This window comes from Tamandua tetradactyla, chromosome 1, assembly GCF_023851605.1.
Source record: "Tamandua tetradactyla isolate mTamTet1 chromosome 1, mTamTet1.pri, whole genome shotgun sequence".
NCBI lineage: Eukaryota > Metazoa > Chordata > Mammalia > Pilosa > Myrmecophagidae > Tamandua > Tamandua tetradactyla.
Genome location: NC_135327.1, coordinates 222,966,469 through 222,992,430, shown reverse-complemented (window position 1 = coordinate 222,992,430; position 25,962 = coordinate 222,966,469). Strand labels below are relative to the sequence as shown.

The 25,962-nt window shown below is 38.0% G+C and overlaps 2 protein-coding genes across 10 annotated transcripts in view; one reads left to right on the top strand and one right to left on the bottom strand.

Moving 5' to 3' along the window:
* Positions 1-25,962, top strand: part of ANKRD26 (ankyrin repeat domain containing 26) — a 1,272,391-nt gene that overhangs the window by 668,468 nt on the left and 577,961 nt on the right. The window lies entirely within an intron of this gene.
* The window catches only part of ODAD2 (outer dynein arm docking complex subunit 2), a 199,718-nt gene that overhangs the window by 37,899 nt on the left and 135,857 nt on the right, over positions 1-25,962 (bottom strand). For all 9 annotated transcript variants that reach the window (XM_077153009.1, XM_077152981.1, XM_077152985.1 and 6 more), the window contains 2 exons: positions 12,679-12,867; positions 10,150-10,371 (listed from right to left, as the gene is read on the bottom strand). In XM_077153009.1, the coding sequence (XP_077009124.1) occupies positions 10,150-10,371; positions 12,679-12,867 (411 nt within the window). The remainder of the gene's footprint in view (positions 1-10,149; positions 10,372-12,678; positions 12,868-25,962) is intronic.

The following is a 25,962-nucleotide window of genomic DNA, read 5'->3' as shown; positions in this document are numbered from 1 at the left end:
AGGAGCCAATTCATTCAGACAACATAATATTCATAAATATTTATGAACCTAAGAAGAGAGTTTCAAAATGCATGAAGCTGATAGAACTGTAAAGAGAAATTGACAAATCCTCAATAATTGATAGAAAAAGTGGTTAAAAATCAATAAGGACATAGAAGAAATAAGCAGTATTATCAACCAATTTGACCTAATTAAATTTTATAGAACACTCTACTCATCCACTTTAGACTACTCATTCTTCTCAAATGCATGGAGAACACTAATAAGATAATCATATTTTGGGCCATAACACAAGGTCTAACATCTTAAAAAGATTCAGATAGTATACTACATGCTATCTGACTAATGGAGTTAAATTAGAACTCAATTACGGAAAGAACACTGGAAAATTCCCAAATATTTTAGAAAATATAACACACTATTAAATAATCCATGGGTCAAAAGGAAAACAAAGGTAAATTAGAAAATACTTTTAAGTGAAATGAAAATACAATTTCAAACTTATGGGATGCAGTCAAAGCAGTATTAGATGGAAACTGATAGCACCAAGTATCTATTGATGGTCAAATTCATGTGTCAACTTGGCCAGGTCTTGGTGTCCAGTTGTCTAGTCAAGTAAGCACTGGCCTGAATGTCATTGTGAGGACCTTTCATGAACTTAAATCATCAGGGAGTTGACTGCATCTATGGCTGTTTACATCTATAATCAATTCAGGAAATTGCCTTTAACAATGAGAGAAGTTTTGTCTAATCAGTTGAAGGCTTTAAAAGGAAAAGTGATGATTTCAGCAGTCAGAAGGGAGAATTTCTATCTCTACTTCAGCCAAGCAGCTGTTCCTGGGGAATCCATTGCAAATCTTCAACAGAGGTCCCAGCTTGTGGCCTGCCCTATGGAATTTGGACATGCGCATCCCTACAGTCAGGTGACACAACTCTTACAAAAATCTCATAGTATTTATAGATATCTCCTGTTGGTTCTGCTTACCTAGACAGTCCCGACTAGTACAGTACCTATATTAGAAAAGATTAAAAATGTCAGATAAACTATACTAGCTTCCACCTGAAGAAAACAGACAAGGAACAGCAAATGAAATCCCCCAAAAAGCAGAAGAAAGGAAATAATAGCAAACACTTTGGAAATCAATAAACAGAAAATAGGAAAACAGTAGAGGAAATCAGTGAAACCAAAAGCTGGTTCTGCGGGAGCAATAAAATGGATAGGTCTCTAGCCAGATTGATCAGAAGAAAAGAAAAGATAAAAATTACCAATGTCAGAAATGAAAGAGATGCTATAACTAAAGATTTTACAGATATTATAAGGATAAGAGACTATTATGAGCAACTTTATGCCAATGCATTTGACAACTTAGATGAAATGAACTGATTCTTTCAAAGTTTTGACACGAATTGCCAAACTTATTCAAGAAGAAATAGCTATGATGTGGCAAATGCTAAAAATTGGTGGAGCTGGATATGCAGTGCAAGGTAGGGGGTATGTTGGAGTTCTCAGTATGGGTTTTGTATTATTTTCACAACTGTCCTATAAGTTTGAAATGATTGAACATTTCTTTTTAGAAAAGGAAGAAAGAGATAACTTGAATGTTACATTATATTAAGGCAATTGAGTTTGTAATAAAAAGCACTATTAAAAAAAAACAAATCTTCAAGTTCAGGTGGCTTCACTTGTGAATCCTACCAAACATTTATGGAAAAAATAATAGCAGTGCTATAAAGCTAGGACAGAAAATTGAAGAGAAAATTGTTAGTCAGTGTTCTCTAAAAAAACAGAACCAACAGGACAGCTCTGTAAATATGAGATTTATAACGGTGCCTTAAGCAACCATGGGAATGGAAAAGTCCAAAATCCATAGGGCAGGCTGTGAAGCTGGCAGCTCTGATGAAGTTTCTGGATGAACTCCACAGGAGAGGCTCGCTGGCTGAAGGACAGTGAAAGAATCCCTCTTCTCCCTTAAAAGCCTTCAACTGATTGGATTATCACATTGTGGGGGATGTGCCTTAGTTAATCACAGGATGTAATTTGCCACAGATGCAATCAACTGACTGATGATTTAATACATAGCCTTTGGGTTTATGAACTAGCCACAAAACATCCTTGCCGCAATGGTCAGGTCAATGCTTGCTTGACCAGACAACCTGGCATAATTATTTGGCCAAGTTGACACCAGAACCTAACCATCATAACTTCCCAACTCATTCACTGAAACCGGCATTACCCTGATACCATAACAAAGACAGGACAAAAAAAGAAACTTGCAAACCATTATCTCTCGTGAACATAGATATAAAATTCCAAACAATATTTTAGGAATTTGAAACCCTACAATGCATAAAAAGGATAATGGACCCTAATCAAGTGGGTTTGCCCCAAGAATACAAGGTTGGTTTAAAATTTGAAAACCAAGCAACATAATTAATCAAAACAGCAAACCAGAAAAGAAAAATCATAAGAGCCTCTCAATAGGTGCAGAAAAGGTATTTGACAGAACCAACATCTGTTCTTGATAAAAAGAAATTTCAGCAAGGTGGAAACAGAAGGGCACTTTCTCAGCATGATAAAGGCCATCTATAAAGACTTCCAGCTAACATCATAGTTAATGCTGGAAGACTGAATGCTCAACCCCAAGAGCAGGAAGAAGATTAGGATATCTGCTCTCACCGCTTCTTTTCAACAGCGTACAGGAGGCTCTGGCCAGTGCAGTCAGCAAGAAAAAGAAATGAAAGGCATCCATGTTGGAATTAAAGAAGAAAAACTATTTGCAGACGACATGGCAGTGCATATCAGGGGTTGGCAAACTACCACCTGTTTTGTTTGGCCCACAAAACAAAGCAAATAGCAACAAAAACAACCAATAAATAATAATAATAAACAAAGAAGAATCTGACACAGAGATTGTATGTGGCCCATAAGGTTATATGACCAGTAACAGAAAAAGCTTGCCAACCTCTTGTCTACGTAACAAGTCCAATGAAATCTACAAAATCTACTAAAACTAATAAGAGTTCAGCAAGGCTGGAGAATTCAAAATAACAATGGAAAATAAATTATATTTCTATGGTATTGAAAAAATCAATCAGAAATTGAAATTTTAAAAACAATGCCACTTACAGTAGGAAAAAAATATCAACACATAGGGAGAAATCTGACAAAAGATGTAAAAGATCTATACACTGAAAACTACAAAATAATGCTGAGAGCTATGAAAGAAGTCCTGTATTAATGGAGAGATATTCCTTGTTTATGGTTCAGAACAATCAACATTGTGAAGATGCCAGTTTTCTTCCCTGAAACGTGTAGATTCAATGCCATTCCAATCAAAGTCTCCACAAGCATTTCTTGTAGAAATTGGCAAGTTGATTTTAAAATTCATATGAAAACGTAAAAGAACAAGAATAGCTAAAACAACTTCAAAAACAGAAGGAGGAATGCTTATACTACCTGACCTTAAGTCTTTTTATCAAGGTACATTAATCAAAACAGTTTGGTACTGACATAAATACAGAAAAATAGAACAATGGGGCAAAATAGAAAGTATTTAATTGATTTTTTTTTATTTCAAAATTTCAACAGACACTCAGTTGGGTAAAGGAAAATCTTTTCAACAAATGATACTGGAACATATGCCCCTAAAAGTGAATTTCAGTTCATACCTAGCATCATAAACAGAAATTTACTCAAAATGGATCACAGATCTAAATGGAAAACTTAAAATTATTAAAGCTCCAGAAGAAACAGATTCTTTGTGACTTTACATTAGGCAAATATTTCTTAGAGCTGAGACCAAATCATTAAAAAGAGATGAAATTGGATTTTTTCAAAATCAAGAACTTCTGTTCAACAAACACAGTTAAGAGAATGAAAAGCCTAGCCAGGAGCCTGGAGAAATATTTGCAAATTACTTATCTGGCAAAGGACTTGTATCCAGAATATATAAAGAACTCTCAAATTTTAATAATAAAACAAACAACCCAATTTAAGAATAGCCCCCAAATTTGAACACTTTACCAAGGAAGTTATACAGCCGGCAAATTAGCATATAAAAAGAAGTTCAATGTCAATAATCATTAGGAAACTGAAACCACAGTGAGATACCACTACACACCTATTAGAATGTTTAAAATCAGGGGGTGTGAGGGTAGTTCAGTGGTAGAATTCTTGCTTGTCTATGCAGGAGACTTGGGTTCAATTCCTGGCCCATGCACTTCCCAAACAAAGAAACCCACAAAAACAAACAAAGAAAAAATTCAACAGATGGGGCTGCAATAGCAGGATACTCACATGGAAACAGAATGAAATGTGTCCCCACCATACAGCATGCAAAAAAAAAAAAAAAAAAGAATGTCTAAAATCAAGAAGGCAGATGACATCAGGTGTCGGTGGGGATGCTGGGAGACACTGCTGGCGGAAATGCAAAATGGTGCGACCACTTTGGAGAACAGTTTGGCAATTTCTTTAAAAGTGAGACATACACATACCATACGACCCCCATCATTCCTCTCCTACGTATCTTTACCAAGAGGAGAGAAAGCAAATGTCCATACAAAGACCTGTACACAGCACCTTTATTCATAATGGCTCCCAAACTGTTAATAAACCAAATATCTATCAACAAGTGAATGGATAAACAAATCATGATTCATCCGAACAATGAAATGCTACTCAGCAATAAAAAGGAGTGAACTGTTGCTATACATAAGAGCATGAATGAATTTGAAAATAATTATGCTGAGTGAAATAGGCCCAACAAAAAAGAGTACACACTGTATGATCTTCTTATTTGTATTAAATTCTGGAAAATACAAACTGCTCTAGATTGACGGATCGCAGATCAGTGGTTGCCAAAGGATAGGGTGGAGGGGGACAGAGGGAGTACAAAGGGCACAAGGAAACTGAGGGATTATGGTAATGTTCAAAGTTCATTATCTTGATTTTGGTAAAGGTTTCATGGGTGTGTGTGTATATATACGCGTCCATATATGTACGTATGTATATATTTGTCACAACTTAAGTTCTATACTTTAAAAATGTGTATCTGTCAATTATACATTAATAAAGCTATCAAATTTTTAAAGTTAAAAAAATAAAAATGAGGAAAGCATTTGATGTATTTTAGAATATGAAAATTAAACCTGTCGAACCAAGTCTAACTTACTGGACCCCTTATTTTTTCTCACTTTTAAGGAAAAATGCCGATAATAAGAAAAAAAAATCAGAAACAAGTCTGGACGTGACTCTAAGTGGTGTCACAATATAGTCATACATACCTAGTAGCCTGCTAAATTGTTCAATAGAATATCACCCAGCCATCTACCCCCAGGACTGCAGGCAATATCTAAAATGTGGAAAAAGTACTCAAAAGCACAAGGTTAATGTTAAGAGGCTATTAGAAAATATTAGATGATGGATCAAATGTGAAGTCTATAGACCTTTATACACTGAGATCTCCTGGGTGCCTCTGTCTCTAAAATCCATCTATTTGAATCACACACTTGGCGACATTTTCTCCTCCTGTGTCGGCTCTCCAACCCTGTGAGGTGTTTGCTATTGGGTCTGTCTTCCCGGTTCTGTGGAATGCCGTGGGATGTGCTGAGTCTGGGACGCAGCCAAGAAAACCCTTTTAGCTCCTCCTTCACTGAACTGCTTACCCCCTGCGCTGCCCATGCCGGGTCCACTTTTGGTTGCATTTTATGCAATTTTTTCAATTTCCTGCCTTCCCGAAAGTTATGAGCCATAATGCAGCTTCCACCTGCCTGGTATAGACAGTTGTAAAACAAACCCAACATCACCAGGGGGAAATGAACTTAATGCCTTTTATAGGAGCTCCTCATCTTTCTATCCCATCACTTTTTCTGTCTTAAGGAAAAGTCCTTTCTGCTTGGTTTTTCCTGCAACGTCTTCCCCTCCTTACATCACTTGCCTCTGTTACGGTTTTGTTATAATTAGCAAATAGCTTTAGTATATCTTCTAGTCTCTGCATATTTTCAATATAGTGTCCTATAACTCTGCATCAAAATCACGAGATTTTATAACCAGATGAGTCCCTGGGCTGATACCTTTTGAAGAAGGTCTCTGCAAACTGTCCCTAGGATAAGGATTAATTGCTCCCGTCACATTGTCTTTACCGCAACCAGGTACTTACTAATGCATTTAGAAGAGATTCTTCTAAAGGCTCTAACAGGAGGGATTATTTCTTAGCTTAATTGGATCAAGAAATCTTTGTTGACCTCTTAGCAGCATTGAAACACATGCACATGCTTTCTTTCTCTTTTTTTTTTTTTACATGGGCAGGCAGGAATCGAACCCGGTCTCCGGCATGGCAGGCGAGAACTCTGCCTACTGAGCTACCATGGCCCGCCCTAAACACATGCTATTTTAAAACCCACTTTTCATTGGGCTTCTAGAACTCCTGGTTAATCTGGTAACGTCTCAAATTTACTCTGACAGCTTTTCTTCCGAGTTTACATGCTTCTTAAGTGAAAAAGGCAGACACTTCCCAGGCTTCTCTCTACTCTGCCCAAAACGCCTCATCCACCTCCTTTGTGGCCTGGACCTCACTGCTGAGGCCGTGCCATACCCTGTCCTCATCTCCAGGTTCCTGCTGCCCCAAATGGCAACCACCGGTGAGCGCCTGAGATGGGATGGGTGCAGACTGAGATGCACCAGAAGTGGAAAATGCACACTGGATTTTGGCAACAGTGCAAAAAAAGAGAGAGAACGAATGTAAAATATCTCACTAGCCATTTTTAAGCTATCCATTGCACACTGAAATATTTAGGACATATCGCAATAGAACATATTATTAAAATTAATTTTACCTGTTTTTTTTTAATCTTTCAAATCGTAGCTGCTAGGATATTTAATACTATATGCGTGGCTCACATTACATTTCTATTGGATGGCACCATTCTAGACCTAAAACTGAAAGACTGTTCAAACTGCACATGTTTGAAATGGAACTCAGCCTATTCCAGGTCCTTAGCCCAGTCCTTCACTGTCACCATAGATTAAAGAGTAGGCGTGCACAGGTATGTTGCATAGTGTCTGCTCTGCTGTTGAGGCCGTTGCATGACAAAGTGCTCACCCTAAAGTAACTGACTCATGAACTGGCAGAATGGTCTGGCGAATGTCAAAGAGCCTGTGGACAACGGGTCGTGTGGGCAGCTGCAGGTGGGATGTCGGCAGGGCTGGGGACTACAAGGGGTGGTAGCAATTGGAGGGGGAAAAAACACAAAAAACAGCCACGGATTTGCCAAAACCTGGGGCTAATATTCACGTGTATTCAAAGTCAGAAGCGTGAGCGGCTGCAACCTGTGCCTGTACGGAGACTGCGAGCAATGCCACCAGCCTAAAAGGAAATTGGCCTGACTGCTGGAGACGACAAAGGGTAAGGATGACACTGGGGCCCAGGAAAGCAGGTCAGGGAAGGGCAGGCCTGGACGCAGCCCAGCCCTGCTGTGCCTAAGATGTCCTGATTATTTTGGTTGAGGCATCAACCACTGGAATCATTTTTGACTTGTTCCTCGCCCTTATTTCTCATTCCCAAACAACTGCCAAACCCCAGTTATTCTACCACCTCCCGGGTTGCCATGCCTTTTTCCTACTTAATGAAAACCAGAGAAGGAAGACACAGGTTCTTATGCTTCTCCTGCTGCCCATAGCTCAGGCTTGGGGAGGGGTGGGGATGTAGGGTGGGGGATGGGAAAGCGGAGCAGGGGGCAGGGAGAGGACAGGAGACAAAGGAGACCCCACCTCCACATGTGCACCCACCCGCCACCCCCGCACCTACTTCCGCCTCTATATCACACAACAGGGTACCTCACCCCCCCCCCCCACCCCAACTGCCCTGCTCTTTAAAGTGAGCCTCAGGTAGAAATAACAGGCAGTGAGGAATGCAGACGCCGAGACACAGAGGCCCCTGAGATTCCTAAAGATGGTCCAGTAAAGAGTCTGGAGCACAGCAAACCCAACCCTCTTTTCCTTTCTCTTCCCTCTGTTTCACCCTCACTTTTTATTGCCACCTTTTTCAAATACATATGAGCTGGGTGGTGGGTGAGTACAGACTGGACACTTCACACTGCAGAATCCAGTTCCCAGGGGCCTGTGCAATATCTGCAGACTTTCATTAGGAGACAGCACTGAGAGCTATAACGCACCTGGCATACAGATTAGCTGAGCCTCAGCACACAAACCTTATTATATTTTAGATAAATACAGTTTTGGAGTAGTTGAGAAATTGTCTTCCTGAAACGACTGGCAATTTTCTAGGCATATGTTATATGTCAGACACTTTAGTAGACTACTTAATTTTTACAGCCTTTTTTTTTTTTTCAGGACTGTATCCTGTAGAGCATGTCAGACAGGACAAATCCTTTTTCAATTATAGAATGTACAATTTCAAGTTAGAAATGCCTTCTTTTGGAAGTGTGGACATGAGCTTATAGAAGTGACAGCATTTTTAAATCATTCATTAGCAATGTGAAGTTAACAGTCCAACATATTTTTTAAATTGGCATTTAGTTTAAAAGCTGCTTTTCCTGCCAGGTTTTCGCTTGAAGAAACTGATTTGGTCTAACTTATGTGCCACAAAAACAGATTTATAATGGTAATGTTAACACATTTAAATGTAAACTAGGTTTAATTTCAGAAAAATCGATATCCTATTCCTCAACTATAATAGGTTTGAAAGATAAATTAAAACAATCAACCCAAAATAATATTGATATTCTAAGTTTCTTCTTGTTCACAAGATGATTCATATTTGACACACATAGATTTGACTAGATATGACTAGCTGGAGATTTTATTAACTCTTGTCTAAAAGATAAGTCCCACTTTGGGCATGTAGCTCAAAAGGTCAAACACATCTGGTTACCATAGGCTCCTAAGTGAGGTATTAAACAGCAAAATTATATTGCACAACAAGCCAGAGAAAAGGAAATAACTCATATTTTAAATCCATTCTTTCCAACACATGTAAGTTGTTCACATACTGTAGGCATGTTTCATATTTATTGTCACCCAAATATTCAATCCAGAAGCTTTAGGTGGTTTCCAATGAATGGATACATTAAAGAGTATTTGTAGAAACTGTCCTACCCGTATGTGCCAGTTTGAATCTATTGTGTACCCCAGAAAAGCCAAGTTCTCAAATCCTCATTCAATACTGCTGGGTGGAATCTTTCCGATTATTTCTTTGGAGATGTGACCCACCCAATTGTGGATGGTAACTTTTGATTAGATGGTTTCCATGGAGATGTGTCTCCACCCATTCAAGGTGGGGTTACTTATTGGGACCCTTTAAGATGGAACCATTTGGGGAAAAGCATTAGAGCCAAGAGAGGCACCAGAACCAACAGCAGAGACCTTTGGAGATGAAGAAGGAAAATGCTCCTGGGGGAGCATCATGAAACAAGAAGCCAGGACAGAAAGCAAGTAGACATCATCATATGCCCTCCCAGATGAGAGAGAAAGCCCACACTTCATCAGCCTTTCTTAAGTGAAGGTAACCTCTTGGTGCCTTAATTTGGACATTTTCACAGGCTTAGAACTGCAAACTTGCAACTTAATAAATTCCCCTTTTAAAAAGCTGTTCCCTTTCTGGTATACTGCATTCTAGCAGCTTGCAAACTAGAACACCGTAAATGGATCAAAGGCAAAGAAACCTGAAGTACAGACTTTAAAGAAAATCATGCTTTGAATCAGTCCTTTGTTGTTATTGTTAAGCCTCTCAAGCCTTAGCCTAGTCTTGTTGAAAGCCAGATCTTTCGCTATTCAGTTGATGCTTATGAATATGCCTCTCGTTTATTATTTAAATGCTAAGTAAATAATGTTAAATAGAATTATGAATACTATTGTCCATGTGCTGCATCTTTCCTTTAATCAGATCCAAATTACAGAATAATTACTTCTTTTACTAAGTATATTTCACACCCTTTGATTTAGAAAACTTCTATCACCCCACAACTTTTCTGCAGCATCATCATGATGATACAGCCCACCTGCAACCAAGGCCCAACAGGGAGGCAGTGTGGTGGTCTGAATAGCACCTGTAGTCAAACCTTAATATTACCCAGTTCTTTCTGGCCCACATTTACCTAACTTGGACGAAAACACAAGTCGCTGCACCCTACCTTCACGGCCCCGTTCTCGTGCATGGTGATGCAGTTGTCTGCGTCTTCTGAGAGCTGGTACAAGGCCTGAGCGGTCGCCCGATGCACGTCGGTGTCGTCGGATTTCAGGTAACGCACTAAGGGAGCCACTGCTTTGTGCTCGCCGAAGGCCACTTTATTTCTGCCCCACAGACAGCAACGGGAAATGGCTTCTGCCAGATGGCGCCTCAGTGTATCGTTATTCTGCACAAGGGAAAATGAGTTGTGTGTGGGATGGGCGTTTTCATGATCCTATTTTCGTATACCAGTTTCTTTAGGACCCCACTAAGATATCAATGAATCAAGAAAGAAGGGCTAGCTGGCTACTTGGATGGGGTCTCAGAAGGGAACTGCCGCCTCAGTGGCCCACCAGTGGCCCCAGGTACAGTCTTAAGCACCCTCATCTTATGAACTCAGTGCCATCAGTCCACGCAGAGTCAGTGGGAACCTCATGTCAGCCACCTGCTCAAGGTTCAGGTTCTTGGTGAGTCAGCCCCCTAAGAACCCAAGGTTACAGATCAGCAAGCTGTTTAGTAACAAAAACATTTAAAGCACGTTGGACATTCTTAAGGGAATATTTCACTTGACTGGGATAACTGGACTGAATCTTCTTCTTTGCCCTAGGGAGACCTTTATCAACCATGCACCTTGATTGCCAAGAGAGAGAGAAAGTGCAGCAGACATAATTTCGTATTTTAGGTCTTCCATTTTTCTTGCTGTATTAGTTGCATTGAGGATACCCTACTGTTTGTATATAATTACTTCCTACAGGTATAATATCACTGAATAGGATGTATTCTGTTTATCAATTATACTGTTCTCTTGATTCAGGTAATGACTTGAGGTCCTTAAATGAATCTGGCAGCCACTAATGGGAGCTCAGTTTTAGACTGGCCCTAAAAAGTCTTCTGGTTCAACCTAGGGCAATACATAAGATTCCACAAGGGTTCCATGCACTAGAGTAACTTTCCAGAAACCTACAACCTCCAGATAGGTCCTTGAACCAGATAAGTCCTGAAATTTAGAGGGCCCAGCCTCTCCAGAACATCAGATAGTTCCATCTCCCTATCCTATATTAGTAACAGACTCTTCCAATATGAAAAAGTTAGAATGGCTATAGTCCAAACACCACTAAAGAGAGGGATGGAAAGATCAAAGGTGATAGCGGAATTATACAGAGAAGATAGAATTTAACAAATGAATATAAATGCTGAATCATTAAACTGATTTCTCTTTTAGTCTCCAGTAGCTTAGAGCAGCTAGAAGAAAAACCTAAAATCATGGAATTGTAACCCATGCCAAACTCTGAAATATGTTCTGCAACTAATTGAGGTGCTATGCTTTGAAATTTATTACCTTTCTGTATATATGTTATTTTCCACAATAAAAAAAAAAGAAGGAAAAAAAGTCGATTGTGACGATAAAAAATATTTGTTCTGTAGCAAGCAGGCTTTAAAGCAGGCAGGCCTCTCCCCCCACCCCCTTCTTCTGGTTCAGCTGCCTTCTCTGTGGAAAATCCCCAAACCCCTCTCCTGACCTTCAGGAATGGGTAAAACTGCAGGCAAATGAGATAAGACACATTCCTGGGATAGAGACCCCCTCTCCTGACCTCCAGGAATGGGTGATACTGCAGGCAGGCGAGATAAGACACCTGGGATGGGGCCCTTCCCCTAACAGCTTCTATTCTGTTCAACATTCCAGAAGGTTTAAAGCCTTGTCCCTTCTTTTCATGCAACATTTCCTCCTAGCCTCCTATATACTGGAGCAGCGAGAAGGAAAAATCTGAGGGGATCATATGGTAGCCCATGACAAACTCTGGGATTTGTGCTGTAACTACTTGTTGAAGGGTGCTTTGAAAACTATTGCTTTTTTCTTTCTTTGCTTTGTATATATGTTATATTATATAATTAAAAAGTTTAAACAAAACAGCACAAACAAAAAAGTCTTCCAGTTCAAGCATTTTTCCAATGTTTGAATTTCTTCCCTACAGAATGCTGCCCAGTGGCAATCCAAGCTATGAGCAAGTACTTCTGATTATGGTGAAGTCATTGTCTGTCAAGGAAGCTTATTCCATCTAGCACAGGTCTAGATAAACAATACAGTGGCTGCCAAAGACTTCTAGTTCAAGAATGTCATCCATCCAAGCTTGTTAAGCTAGGGGGGCGCATCTAACTTATAACGTTTAGCTTTAAGAGCTAGCCAAACAGCGATGGTGGCGGTGGTGAGATGGCACTTGTATTTGCCATCATTTTATTTGCCACTGTCAAATGAAAAAATAGCCCCTATTTTAAGACTCTTGCATAGTAACACTTTACAGATTGAATACACTTTCACATATATAAGTCTCAGAGAAAATAAAATGAATTGACCTAAACTGCATACTTCCTAAGTGATGGGTATTTAACTCGAGTCCAGGTCTCCTGACTTTAAGCTCATTGTTTGGCCACTACACCATAGTATCTCATGCCATGATGCATTAAAAACAAAAAAGGGTACACGTACATTACTTACCGTATTTGCTAGCTTGGACAGTAAAGGGACAACGCCATGATCTGTAATAACAGCTAAATTTTCCTGATCTTTTGCTATGTTGGTAATAGCAGCACACACACTTGCCAGAACTTCTTTGTTGTCTGATTTTAGTAAATTGACAACAAGTTCCAAACCACCAACAAAGGAACGAACCATCTCTCCAGCATCCTAGATAAAAATAAAAATGAAAAATGGTATTTAAAAGAACCTTACATTGCTCCTTTTAAAAAATGCAGAGAACGGTGATAAGGCTGTGAGGTACACCTTAGGCATGAAAGACATTCAGTTTATTTCTATATTATAAATAAATTCTATATATGTATGTCTAAAGCATGTTTATCTATGTAACATATACACCCACAAGCAAAATTACCTTTCAATGAATATTTACTGAACTACCGTCTGTGAGTTGCTGCACTGGCTTCTGGGGAGTGGCAGGGAACACGATATAAGCTGTTCGGTCACCAGGTGGCTTACAGTCCAGCGGGGAAGACTGGCTTTCAGAAAGATAGCAGGTGTGCAATGTGCAGCCTCAGTGGAAGGAGGTGAAGATACTACAAGCACATGCAACAGGGGCCTCTCAGCTAGTGCAGATGCAACAGCTGCCTCCCCGAGAGGATGTCTGTAAGCTAAGGCCTAAATTATGAGTAGCTGTTTAATGGGAAGGGGATTTCAAGTAAAGAAATCACCAGGTAGCATAGGTCTGAGAGTGAGACAGAAGGTGACTTCTTAGTTCCGAACAGCTGGATGATACAGCTGGGAAGGAACCATGCAGGGGAATGAGAGTGAAGAGGTCAGATCCTGATGCGTATTTTAAGCCATCGTAAGGTATCTGGAGCTCACCTGAACAGCATTTGAAGGCCACTGGAAAGGTCAAGTGGGGATGTGTACATGTGTGTAGGAGTGAGATTTTCTCAATTTTGTATCTTAGAAGAGCTCTCAGGACTGCAGCATGCAGGGTTGAGCCCGGGGCAAACAATGGGAGAGGGAGCTATTTCACTATTGAGGCTATTTCACTAGCTCAGATAAGAGGTGGGAATAGTTTATGAGGATTAAGGGATTTGATGGGGGAAGACAAAGGCAGTGGATTAAAGGATGGGTTCCAGGCTTCTGGCCTGCCCTAGTGAAGAAAGCATGCCAGGCTCCAAAAAGAATAGAGACACATTGACTTAAGGACTGGAGGATTTCTTAAAATCCCCTACTGGCTTCATTTCCTTGACAATAAAGCAAAGAGACTAAATCCTTAGCGCATCATGCAAGTATTTTCCCAATCTGGTCCAACCTCACTCTCTTGTCTTAATTGCCAGTATATTCATTTGCATAAACTGTACTCCAAACTCTCAGAATTATTGTTGTTCCCTAAAGTGCCATGTTCTCTCACATCTTTGCATGTTATTTTCTTTACCTGGATGTCCTTCCAAATGCCTGCAAACTCTTACTCAGCCCAACTCATCTTTTAATAACAGTTTAAATAATATCTCCTCCATGAAGTTTCTCCCACTCCTCTTCTCAGTATGGGTCATAACTTCCCCTCCACCCTTCTGCAGAGGATGGCTTTCTCCAAAGTCCATTTCCCTATTCTGTCTTGCTGGCCAAGTCTTGACTTTGTCTGGCTGTCTACCTCTCACATCCGAGAAGCAGGATAGAGTATCTCTAGCAAATTCCTGATTGGCCTAAACCCATCCTGGAAGTCTCATTGCCCCTTGCCAATTATTTGGTTATGGGTGTGCCAGATATGGCTCAGTTATGACCAGTGAGGTCTGAGAGGATGTTTCCTGGGAATTTTCTGGGAATGATTTACTAGTCATACGATGGAATCATCACAAATCACACTGAGATTGGTAGATCAGGAAGAGGAAAGTAGCCTGAGCCGTTGATGACAATGCTGAGCTGCTCAGTTAGCTAACCCTAACACCAGGTTTGGCCATTTGCAGCCAAAGGCATCAGTAGCTTTTTGTTTACTGTATTATAATTATTGTTATCATTTGCTTCTTCCTTTAATTCGTGAGCTCTTCAAAAAAATAAAGCCACCTGGTCTTGTTCTTCTTTGATTCTCTCTTAGGACCTAAGCTCCTGCCTGTCACACAGGGGACAACCAATAAATGTTTGTGGAACTATAAAAATGAAATGAGAATAAAAGGGATGGCATCTGTAAGATAGTCATCACCACAAACAGTAAAAAGCAAAGGATATTTGCTATGGATGATGGAACATAAATTGATGAGATCATTTCAACCAGCTAAATATCAACGCAATCTTGCTACTCCAGAGTCAACTTCTCAAAGTGTCTGATGCTTCCTGATTCTCTCCTGGCTTTATCAGCAAAGACAGTAAGCCCAGCTGTGGGGCCGTACTGGGAAAAATAACAAAAGTGATCACATCTGCCTCTGATCCAAGAACTTCCTAAGGTGCCTGGTATGAGGGACAGGGAGCCAGTCTCAGTGAGCTCATGGGCACAGTTCACCCAGAGCTTGTAATGTTTACAATCTGCGAGACAGCGAAATGTTAACACAAAAGCTTTGTGGCCCCTCCAAAGTCTGCTTATTTGTTTTGAAGGTGAGATTTTTTTTTCTTTCTTTTATTTATATATAAGATTTTCTCTTTTTAGGTTTAAAGATTTCAAACATATGAAGTCTTGCCTCGCATAGTTTCTATGGAAAGGGAGACAGTACATTTGAGGATGGAAAAAGTAATTGCTCCGCCAGAGCCGTCTTCTGCCAATGCTAAACGACTGGGCAAATTCACCACATTTTCCACCTTCTCACATATCTTAAAAACTGGTCTTTGCCAATTTCACCAGGGGTACAAATGCCGGTTATACACAATTCAAATTTTCATCTGTAGTAGGTAAACCCTTATTAATAGCAGTTGTAATAATGACAGTCTAATTTTTTGCAGTTTACAAAGGTCTTCGATATGTATTTTCTCATCTGACTCTCACGACACTGTCTCAAGAAAGGCATGACATCCCCATTCAATTGTCACTGAGGCCTCAAAAGTTAGGTGATTTGCTTAAGGTTCAGGGACAGTTAGTGACAAAACTAAACATTAACCTTAGACTTTCTGATTGCCCACTTAGTGCGTTTTCAGTCTATCCTCTGTGCTTAATCTTGGAAGCACCAAGAATAGCATATATCATATTAAACCTGGCTTATAAATAATCAGAAGGATCTTCACAATTTAGGGAGCTTAATAGTTCCAAATAAGTCAAGTTATTTTGCCAATGACATTTCTTAAGACAAACAAAAATAGTCACTGAAAGAATATGAAACACCTTCACGCTGCTATTAAAGTCGAGTTTGAATGGCTGGATAAATTGGAAAAGCTGTTACATTCAAATTAAGCAAAACTGAGTCAAGTACACAAATGAGATGAAAAACAGAAAATAGCAAAATAGTGACATTCAGTTGAAATTCAACTCAGAGGAAAATATTCAGACATTATTTACAGATTAATGAATAAAACAGAAAACTGGATGTTTTGGCATAGTACAATTAAACTAATGGGTATAAAATTCCTTCTCTTGCCTCCAGCGAAAAGAACTGGCAGTGATCTGATGAGGCGAGAAATACATAATGCAACTCTAAAGCATACACAAGGCAAACGAAACATGACTTAGGACAAAACTTTTTTAACTAGAAAAGCTATAAAAACATCACTTTGTGCCATACAGAGACCACATGATACATAACACAGTATTTGAAAAAGATTTAAAAATAGCACATTACGTGTAAAAAATTTCAAAAATGCTACATTCCCAGTAATAGTGTGTCAGAGAAGCCAAAACTGAACAGGCAAATCTTGTCCTCAAAGTACATTCAATACATTAAACCCTTCTAAATTATATATACAACCTATATGTACTCAAGTAGAACAGAGAGCTTGCTTGTGTGAGTCTATCGTAAGACTTTTGCTCTGTTCCTAGTGTTAACAAGTTCTACAACTTGAAAAAAATCTTTTTGCTCATTTGGAATTACTCTATACTCGCACGTGCAGTTTTATAAAATCCAAAATTAGAATATCAATTATTATCCTTCACCTTCTGAACTGAAAAGAAATATAACTTAGTTTCAAGTCAGCTAAATTATTCAGTCCTCATAGTCTAGATTTACATAACATAAAAGGCATTACAGTTTGAGTGTAGCTTTATCCAATTAAATCACAAGAAAAATAAAGGAAATCAGTTTAACGCTTCTGATTTTTTTTTCTGCTTCTCTCATCTAATTTAACACACTTTTTTTTTAACTATCACAGACAACTGTGATTTTTCCATTTTACAGTGACCTGTGTAGATTCTGCTTTAGATGCAATATTCCATTAATGAGGAGGTTTACATTGTGAGGCGCCATTGTGTACCCAGAGGCTTATAGATTTAATTAAATGACATTCCTAGCCAATGATGTATTTGCAAGACTTTATAACAAGTACAAGGTGCTAAACAAATGTAAGTATATTATCAGAAAACTGCTATCACTTATATATCTATGCGTGTGTTTGCACCTTAATATCTATTAACTTCCCCCCTTGAACTCAGTAACCAACAGATTCATTAGGGTGAAAAAGGCAATTTCCTGTTAAGATTCTGTTAGATGCTTCTGAATAGTTGAGTGACATGAATCAGGCTAAGAAGAAAACTTGAAACCACAATCTTGAAGAAAAATAAAAAGTTAACTACTCGAAATACACTCCCAAAACAGGGAATCTCCAGCTTACGAAGAGATTGTTTTCCTGTCTTTTCTGCGGTTATGTCTGTTACGTCACATTCTTCATCCAAATGAGGTTTGTTCCGGTTTGGCAGCGAAGAGTCTACGTAACTCATTATGAACTTGAAATCTGACATATGCCTGTCACGAGTCTTCTTCATGAGTGTCTTCTAATGTTTGAACCCAACTGTCTGGTCTCCCTGGCTTCTCTGTTGTGCTGAAATATCCTCAGTACCTTTAACCAATTTTCACATAAAATGGTTTGCACAGCTCTCCTCTCTCTTTGTCATAGTTTCTCTTAAAACTCACCCAGAATTTAACATGGAATTCCAGAGGTTGTTTGATGAAAGCAGACAGTAGCAGGATTCTTCTCTTTCCTGACCTAGAAATTGTACTTCCACTAGTGTGTTACATACACTATTTGTTCACATTAAGCTTTGAACTCAGTCCAAACCCCCTATATCTTTTTTGGGTGAATTATTGTACAACAAGACTTTATCTATCCTGCACTAATGAGATTTCCAGCTAACTTTAAGCGCATTAATTAGGTTGAAATATTTTCATATAAAAGCAATAAGCTTTTAGACAAGATGAAATGTATCCATTCTATGTAATACTCTGAGAAACTAAATGAACTATCTGAATATTTTGAAATAAATTTTCATCATTATCTTTGAATTTTCAGCATTGTGTAATATGATTTATTATTTAAAGCACTAAAACCTTTCTTCCCAAGGTATAAGCATAAAAAAATGCATTTGATTAATAGTTGTAAATTGAAACGTCAAATAAATGAATAAATACTTGAAATTTATTTGATTTCATTTATAATTCCTACTTTCTTGGTTTGCTATACATAACTCAGGTAGCAGCAAGCATTTTCCTATTTATTTTCCTATTTATTTAATGTAAAAATGGGTTTGAGAAACTTATATCCTTGCCTAGCATTAGATAAGAAATGAGTTATGTTTATATAATCTAAACTACGTATTCATTCATTCATAGGTGGCTGAGAAATGCATGTTTTGTGTTGTGGGAATTCAGAAATAAATATCTAGATAAATGGTCCTTAGCCCTAGTTTCACAATAATATCACCTGGGGGGAAATTTTTTCTTTTTTTTTTTTTTTAGAAATATGAATGCCCTGATATCAATTTCTCAGTGACACAGATTTACCCGGCCAGGGGTGAGCCTCTGGTATCAGAAACATTTTTGAAAACTCTGTAGTTTATTTTAATGTTTAGCCAGATTTGAGGATCACTGATCTAGATAATTATGAAATTGTGATGTGCTACTTCAAAATCATGGCATCAGTGGCAAAATTATTAATTCAAGTGTCCACATTTACTTAAGGAATAGATACAGGAGAAGCACTTCTGGAATGGTGAAGTACCTCCAAAAGTCTGTTCCTCTGTAAAAGCAGTAAGAACTTTAGCAGAAATCAGGAAAATCAACTTTTTCAGAATTCTGGAAATTAACCAAAAGCTTGCAAAAACTCCAGGAGTATTTGTTTAAAAAAAAAAAAAAGTTGACTCTCAGAAAGAATAGCAACCTTTATTGTACTTTAACTTTCCCTATTCCCATACTTCTCTCCCAAGCTCTGTAGTGACCTTGAAACCAGGAGCTTCATAAGCATAATAGCTGTGAATGCCAGTAACCTAGCAGCCACAGGAGGGAAATGCTGAGATTGGAGCCCACTCAAAAGCCCCATACTAAGACAACTGTCACTATTTGAGCCGTATGGCAGCACCCAGAAAAAGCCTCATTCATGAGGTTTGTCTTAACTTGACCTGACTCAGCTCATTCAGTGAGGAAGGACCTATCCTCAGGGCATTTGTCAAACACAGTAAGTAGCTACATTGGCCAGTTTCCATTCAACCAAGATGGCAGTGTAAGACACTCCAGGGTGCCATTTCCCAACAGAATCTTTAACAACTAGCAAAAACTGGCAGAGCCATCTTTCTCAGAATTCTGAAAAACAGTTAAAGGGCTGCAGTAACTGGGTGAGTGCCAAATCAAGGAAATGCAGCTTTAAAAAATGGGAAGAGAAGATCATGGTGACCTTGCCGGCCTCTCCCTTACTCCTCCCCAGCACAGTGTGCAGCCAACTTACATTCCCATTGTGGGTCCCTGGCTCTGTCCCAGAGGGAGCAGAGTTACCCCTACGAGCATATTGGGATGCCTGTATGTCAGAGCAAATTTATAGTGGCAGCATGAAAGACTAAATGAAATTCATCTCTGGCTCACCCTCCCAGAACTTTCCTTGAAGGAAGAAGCAGCTTGTAGTATAAAAAACAAAGAAATCCAAGCATCCTGGGGGGCAAAGGATTACCTGCTCTAAGTCATACAATAGGTGAACCAGTTTGATTATGTGCCCTAGAAAAGCCATGTTTTAATTTTGATCCATCTTGTGGAGGCTGCCAGTTTCTTGTAATCCCTATTCAGTACTATAGGTTGGAAACTTAATCAGATTATCTTCACGCAGATGTGACACACCCAATTGTGGGTATTAACCTTTGATTAGAGGGATATGTGACTCCACCCATTCCAGTTAGGTCTTGATTAGTTTTGGTAATCCTTTAAAAGAGCAAACATTTTAGAGAGAGAGAAGAGTGAAGAGAACCACAAGAGCCCACAGAGTCAGAGACCTTTGGCAATGAAGAAGGAATATGCCCCCAAGGGAGCTTCATGAAAGAAGAAGCCTGGAGAGAAAGCTAGCAGACATCGTCGTGTTTGCCATGCACCTTTCCAGTTGAGAGAGAAACCCTGAACTTCATTGGACTTCGTTGAGTGAAGGTAACTTCTTGCTGGTGCCTTAATTTGGACATTTTTGTAGACTTGCTTTAATTTGGATATTCTTATGGCCTTAGAACTGTAAATTTGCAATTAATAAATTCCTCTTTTTAAAAGCCATTATGTTTCTGTTATATTGCATTCCAGCAGCATGCAAACTAGAACAAAAGGCCACCCAGGAGGGTGAGAAAGTTAATTTCATAGGGAATAGAGGGGGCATTTGAATTACTGAACCTAGCTCAGGATGACATCCCTGAGTTAACACTTAAAAATATTAAAATATAAAGTGTGAAACAAAAGATTACAAGACAAACAAAGAAACAGGAAACGATGGTCCATCTAAAGGAACAAGATGCAAATCCAGAAACCATCAACAAAGAAAACCATTCTTTGAACATATTGGACAAAGACTTTTTTAAAAATGATCCTCATTTTTTTAATATGTTCAAGGAGACAAAGGAAAACACAGGGAGAGAATAAGAGGATAACAGGAAAACAATGAATGAACAATATACAAAATTAAAAAAAGATACAGAAAATTTTAAACTGATCCAAAGAGAACAACTGGAGTTGATGACCACAATAACTGAAATGAAAAATTCCCTAGAGGGTTTCATGGCAGATTGAAGCTGGAAGAAGACGAATCAGTAAATTCAAAGAAAAGACAATTAAAATGATTCAGGCTGAGTGGCAGAAAGAGAAAAAAATTTAAACTGTGAAGAAAGCCAAAGAGACCTTTGCGACACCATCAAGTGCATTGACATATGCATTGTGGGAGGTCCAGAAGGAGAAGAAGAAAGAGAGAAAGGGGCAGGAGGACTATTAAAAAAATGGCAGAAGACTTCCCAAATTTAATGAAAGTCATGAATATGCACATTCAAGAAACCCAGTGAACCCCAAACAGAGTGAACTCAAAGAGAAACACACCCAGATACATATTAGTCAAACTGCTGAATGTTAAGGACAAGGAGAGAGTTCTGAAAACTGTGCTAGAAAAGCAACTTCTTATATACAAAATGGGCACTAGACAGTAGATTAAAGTGGCATAAAGAAATAATGACTCCAGTAAAGGTAACTATATGGGTAATTATTTCAGTTCTGAAAGCTGCACTTGAAAAGCAACTTCTTATATACAAAAGAGTCCCTATTACATTAACTTCCTATGATTTCTCACCAGAAACCATAGAGGATAGAGAGAAGTGGGATAAAATGTTTAAAGAAAACAATTGCCGACATGAATTTTTTATCCAGTGATACTGTCTTTCAAATATGAGGGAGAGATTAAGACATTCTCAGATTAAAAGCTGAGGGAGTTCATCACCAGTGACTTCCCTACAGGCAACGCTACAGGGAGATATTCAAATGGAAAGGAAAGGACACTAGACAGTAGATTAAAGTGGCATAAAGAAATAATGACCTCCAGTAAAGGTAACTATATGGGTAATTATAAGTGCAGTACTACTGCACTGAATCTTTTGATACTTCTTATGTGTCCTAAAATGCAAATGTACAAAAAGTAATGATATAGCTATGGTTTTGGACATACAGTATATAAAGCTTAATTTGTAACAAGTACAAAAGAGGTAGGTGAGGAGACAGAGGGGTACGGGAACAATGTATGTGTGTGCTACTGAAGTTAAGTTGGTACCAAATCAAACATGATTGTTACAGACATAGGATGTTAAATGTAAGACCCATGGTAAAAATAAAGAAAATATATGAAAAATATAGACAGAAAGCCATAAGAAGGGATTCAATATGGTACAATATGAAAAATCAAATATAAAACTAGGCATTAATAGAGGAATTGGGAGACAAAAAAAGGTATAATACTTACAAAGAAACAACAGAAAAATGGGAGAAGAAAGACTTGCCTTAGAAGTAGTTACTTCATCTGTAAATAAACACTCCAGCCAAAAGGCCGAGATAGGTAGAATGGATAAAAAAGCAAGAGTGAACTATAGGCTTTTAACAAGAAGTACACTTTCAGTATAAAGACAGTAGGTTGAAAGTGGAAGGATGGAAAAAATATATAGCAAACAAATCATAACCAAAAGAGAGCTGTAGTACACTAACATCAGATAAAATAAACTTTAATTTAAAAAACTGTTACAAGGCACAAAGATGGTCCCTATATATTGATAAAAGGGACACTTTAACAAGAAGTCATAACAGTTATAAATGTATATTGACCTAATGGCAAAACCTCAAAAGATATGAAGCCATACTGACAGATATGAAGGGAGAAATAGATGGTTCTCTATTAATAGCAGGAGACTTTAAAACGCTCCTTTCAATAATGGATAGAACATTGATCCAGAATCAATAAGGAAACAGAAGATCTGAATGTTACTCTAAGCAAAATAGACCTAAAAGAGATATATTGAACACTTTACCCAACAATGACAGAATACACATTTTTCTCGAGTGCACATGGATCATTCTCCAGGATACATCATATCATAGCGCACAAAACAAGCTTAAATAAATTTAAAAAATATTAAAATCATGCAATGCATATTTTCCAATCACAATGAAATGGAGCAGAAACTCAGTAACAGAGGAAATTAAACAAAATACTCTTAAACAACTAATGGTATATAAAGTATATATGAAGGAAAATAGGATGTATCTGGAGGGAATGAAAATTAAAACACAGCATACCAAAACTTCTGGGATAGAGCAAAGGCAGTGCTGAGAGGGAAATTTATAGCTCTAAATGCTTACATTAAAGAAGAAGAAAGATCTCAAGTCAGAGAATAACCTCATATCTGGAGACTCTGGGAAAAAAAAGCAAACTAAATCCAAAGTGCCAAAGTAAGCAAAAGAAAGGAAATAACAAAGAATAGAGTGAAGATAAATAAGAAGGAGAATAACAATATAACTAAGAGATTTTGAACCCAAAATTGGTTCCTTATGAAGAGCCATAAAATCAACAAGCCTTTAGCTAGATGGACAAAGAAAAAAAGGGAATAATGAAATGAAATGGGGACATTACTACCAACCCCACTGAAATAAAAAGGATTATAATGGATACTATAAACTGCATTTCAGAAAATTAGATAATATAGATGAAAGAGCCAAACTCCTAGTAACACAGAATGTAGAGTGACTCAAAAAAGAAATAGACGCTCTCAACAGACCAATTAAAAGTAAAGAGGTTGAATCAGTCGTCACAAACCTCCAAACCAAGAAAAGATCAAGCCCAAGATTGGTGATTTTATCAAACATTCCAAGAAGAATTAATATTGTTCTTGCTCAAACCCTTCCAAAATAATTGAAGTGGAGGAGGCACTTCATAATTCATACTACAAAGCCAACATCACTCTAATACCAAAGACAGATAGATAATACATGAAAAGAAAATTACAGGCCAATATCCATATGAATATAGATGCAAAAATTCCTAACAAAACACTGGCAAACCAAATCTAACAGCACATTAATTAATTGTACACCATGATCAAGTGGGATTTATCCCAGGTATGCAAGGGTAGCTCAACATAAGAAAATCAATTAATGAAAGACAGCATGTTAATAGAAGGAAGGGTAAAAAAATATCAGCTCAATGCACAAAAGGCTTTTGAAATAATCCAGCACTCCTTCTTTATAAAAATACTTAGAACACCAGGAATAGAAGGAAACTTCCTCAACAGGATAAAGGGCAAAAATGAAAAACCACAGTTAACATCATTTTCAATGTTGAAGACTGAAAACTTTCCCTCTACATTAGGAACATGACAAAGATGTCACCGCTATCATTCAACATTGTACTAGAAGTTTTAGCCAGAGAAATTAGGCAAGGAAAAGAAACGAAGGCATCCAAATTGGAAAGGAAGAAGTAAAACTTCCCCTATTTTCAGAATACATGTTCCTTTATATAGAAAATTCTGAAAAATCCACTACAAAGCTACTATAGCTAATCAAAGCTAATCAATGAATTCAGCAAAGTGGATGGCTACATGACCAACATGCAAAAATCAGTAATGTTTCTATATACTTATAATGAATAATCTGAAGAGGAAATTAAAAAAATCCATTTACAACAGCAAATAAGAGAACTGATTATCTAGAAATAAATTTAACCAAGGATGTAAAAGATTTTTACATGGAAAAATACAAAACACTGCTAAAAGAAATCAAAGGAAACCTAAATAAATGGAAGGACAGACTATGTTCATTGGAAAACTAAATGTTGTTAAGATATCAATTCTACCAAAGGCAATTTACAGATTCAATGGAATCCCAATCAAAATTCCAACTGCTTTCTTTGCAGAAATCAAAAACCTAATTGTATTAGTTAGGGTTCTCTAGAGAAACAGAATCAACAGGGAACACTTGCAAATATAAAATTTATAAAAGTGTCTCACATGACCATGGGAACACAGAGTCCAAAATCCTCAGGGCTGGCTGTGAAGCCAATGATTCTGATGGAGAGTCTGGACAAACTCCACAGGAGAGGTTTGCCAGCTGAAGCAGGAAGAGAGCCTGTCTCTTCTGCATCCTTCTTAAAAGCCTTCCAGTGATTAGATTAAGCATCACTCATTGCAGAAGACACTCCTCTTGGCCGATTACAAATGGAATCAGCTGTGGATGCAGCTGACATGATCATGATTTAATTCTGTGAAATGTCCTCATCACAACAGATAGGCCAACAGTTGCCCAACCAGACAAACAGGTACCACCACTTGGCCAAGTTGACACATGAACCTGACCATGACACCAATCAAATTTATATGGAAGGGCAAGACACTCTGAATAGCCAAAACTGTCTCGACAAAAAAGTATGAATTTGGAGGACTCACACTTCCTGATCGTAAAGCTTAATTACAAAGTTACAGTGGTCAAAACAGCACAGACCTAGCTCAAGGACAGATATATAGGTCAATGGAATTGATTTGAGAGTGTGGAAATAAAATCTGATATCTATGGCAAATTGATATTTGACAAGGGTGCCATGTTTACTTAATGAGGGAAAGTTCTTTTGTGCATCAAAGGACTTTATCATGGAAGTAAAAAGACAATCTACAGAATGGGAGAAAATATTTGGAAAACAGCTATCTGATAAGAGTTTACTATCCAGAATATATAAAGAATGACAATTCATAATGATAAGACGGTCAATACATCAAGAAGGCATAATAATCACAATATCTATCTATCTATCTACCTACCTACCTATCTATCTACCTACGTATCTGTTTATCTATCTACCTAACAAGAGAGCTCAAAACACATGAAGCAAAAACTGAAAGAACTGAAGACAGAAATAGACAATTCAACAATAATAGTGGGATTCTTTAATATTCCACTTTCAAGGATGTATAGTACTAGACTGAAAATCAACAAGAAAATGGAAGACCTGAAACCAACTAGGCTTAACAAACATCCAAACAATATCAACAACAGCAGAACACCTATTTTTCTCATGTTCACACACAACAGTCTCCAGGAGAGACCATACAACAAGCCTCAATACACTTAAAAGGATTTAAATCATACAAACTATGACCTCCAAATATAATTGAATTAAATTAGAAATTGGTATGAAGTTGGAGAAATTATTACATAGGTGGAAATTAAACAACACAGCTCTAAATAATCAATGGGTCAAAGAAGAAATCACAATGGAAAATTAAAATACTTAGAAATGAATGAAAATTAACACACAGCATTCCAAAACTTATGGGATGAAGCTAAAACAGTTCCTAGAGGGAAATTTATAGCAGTATATGCTTTTATTACAAAAGAAGATATCAAATCAATG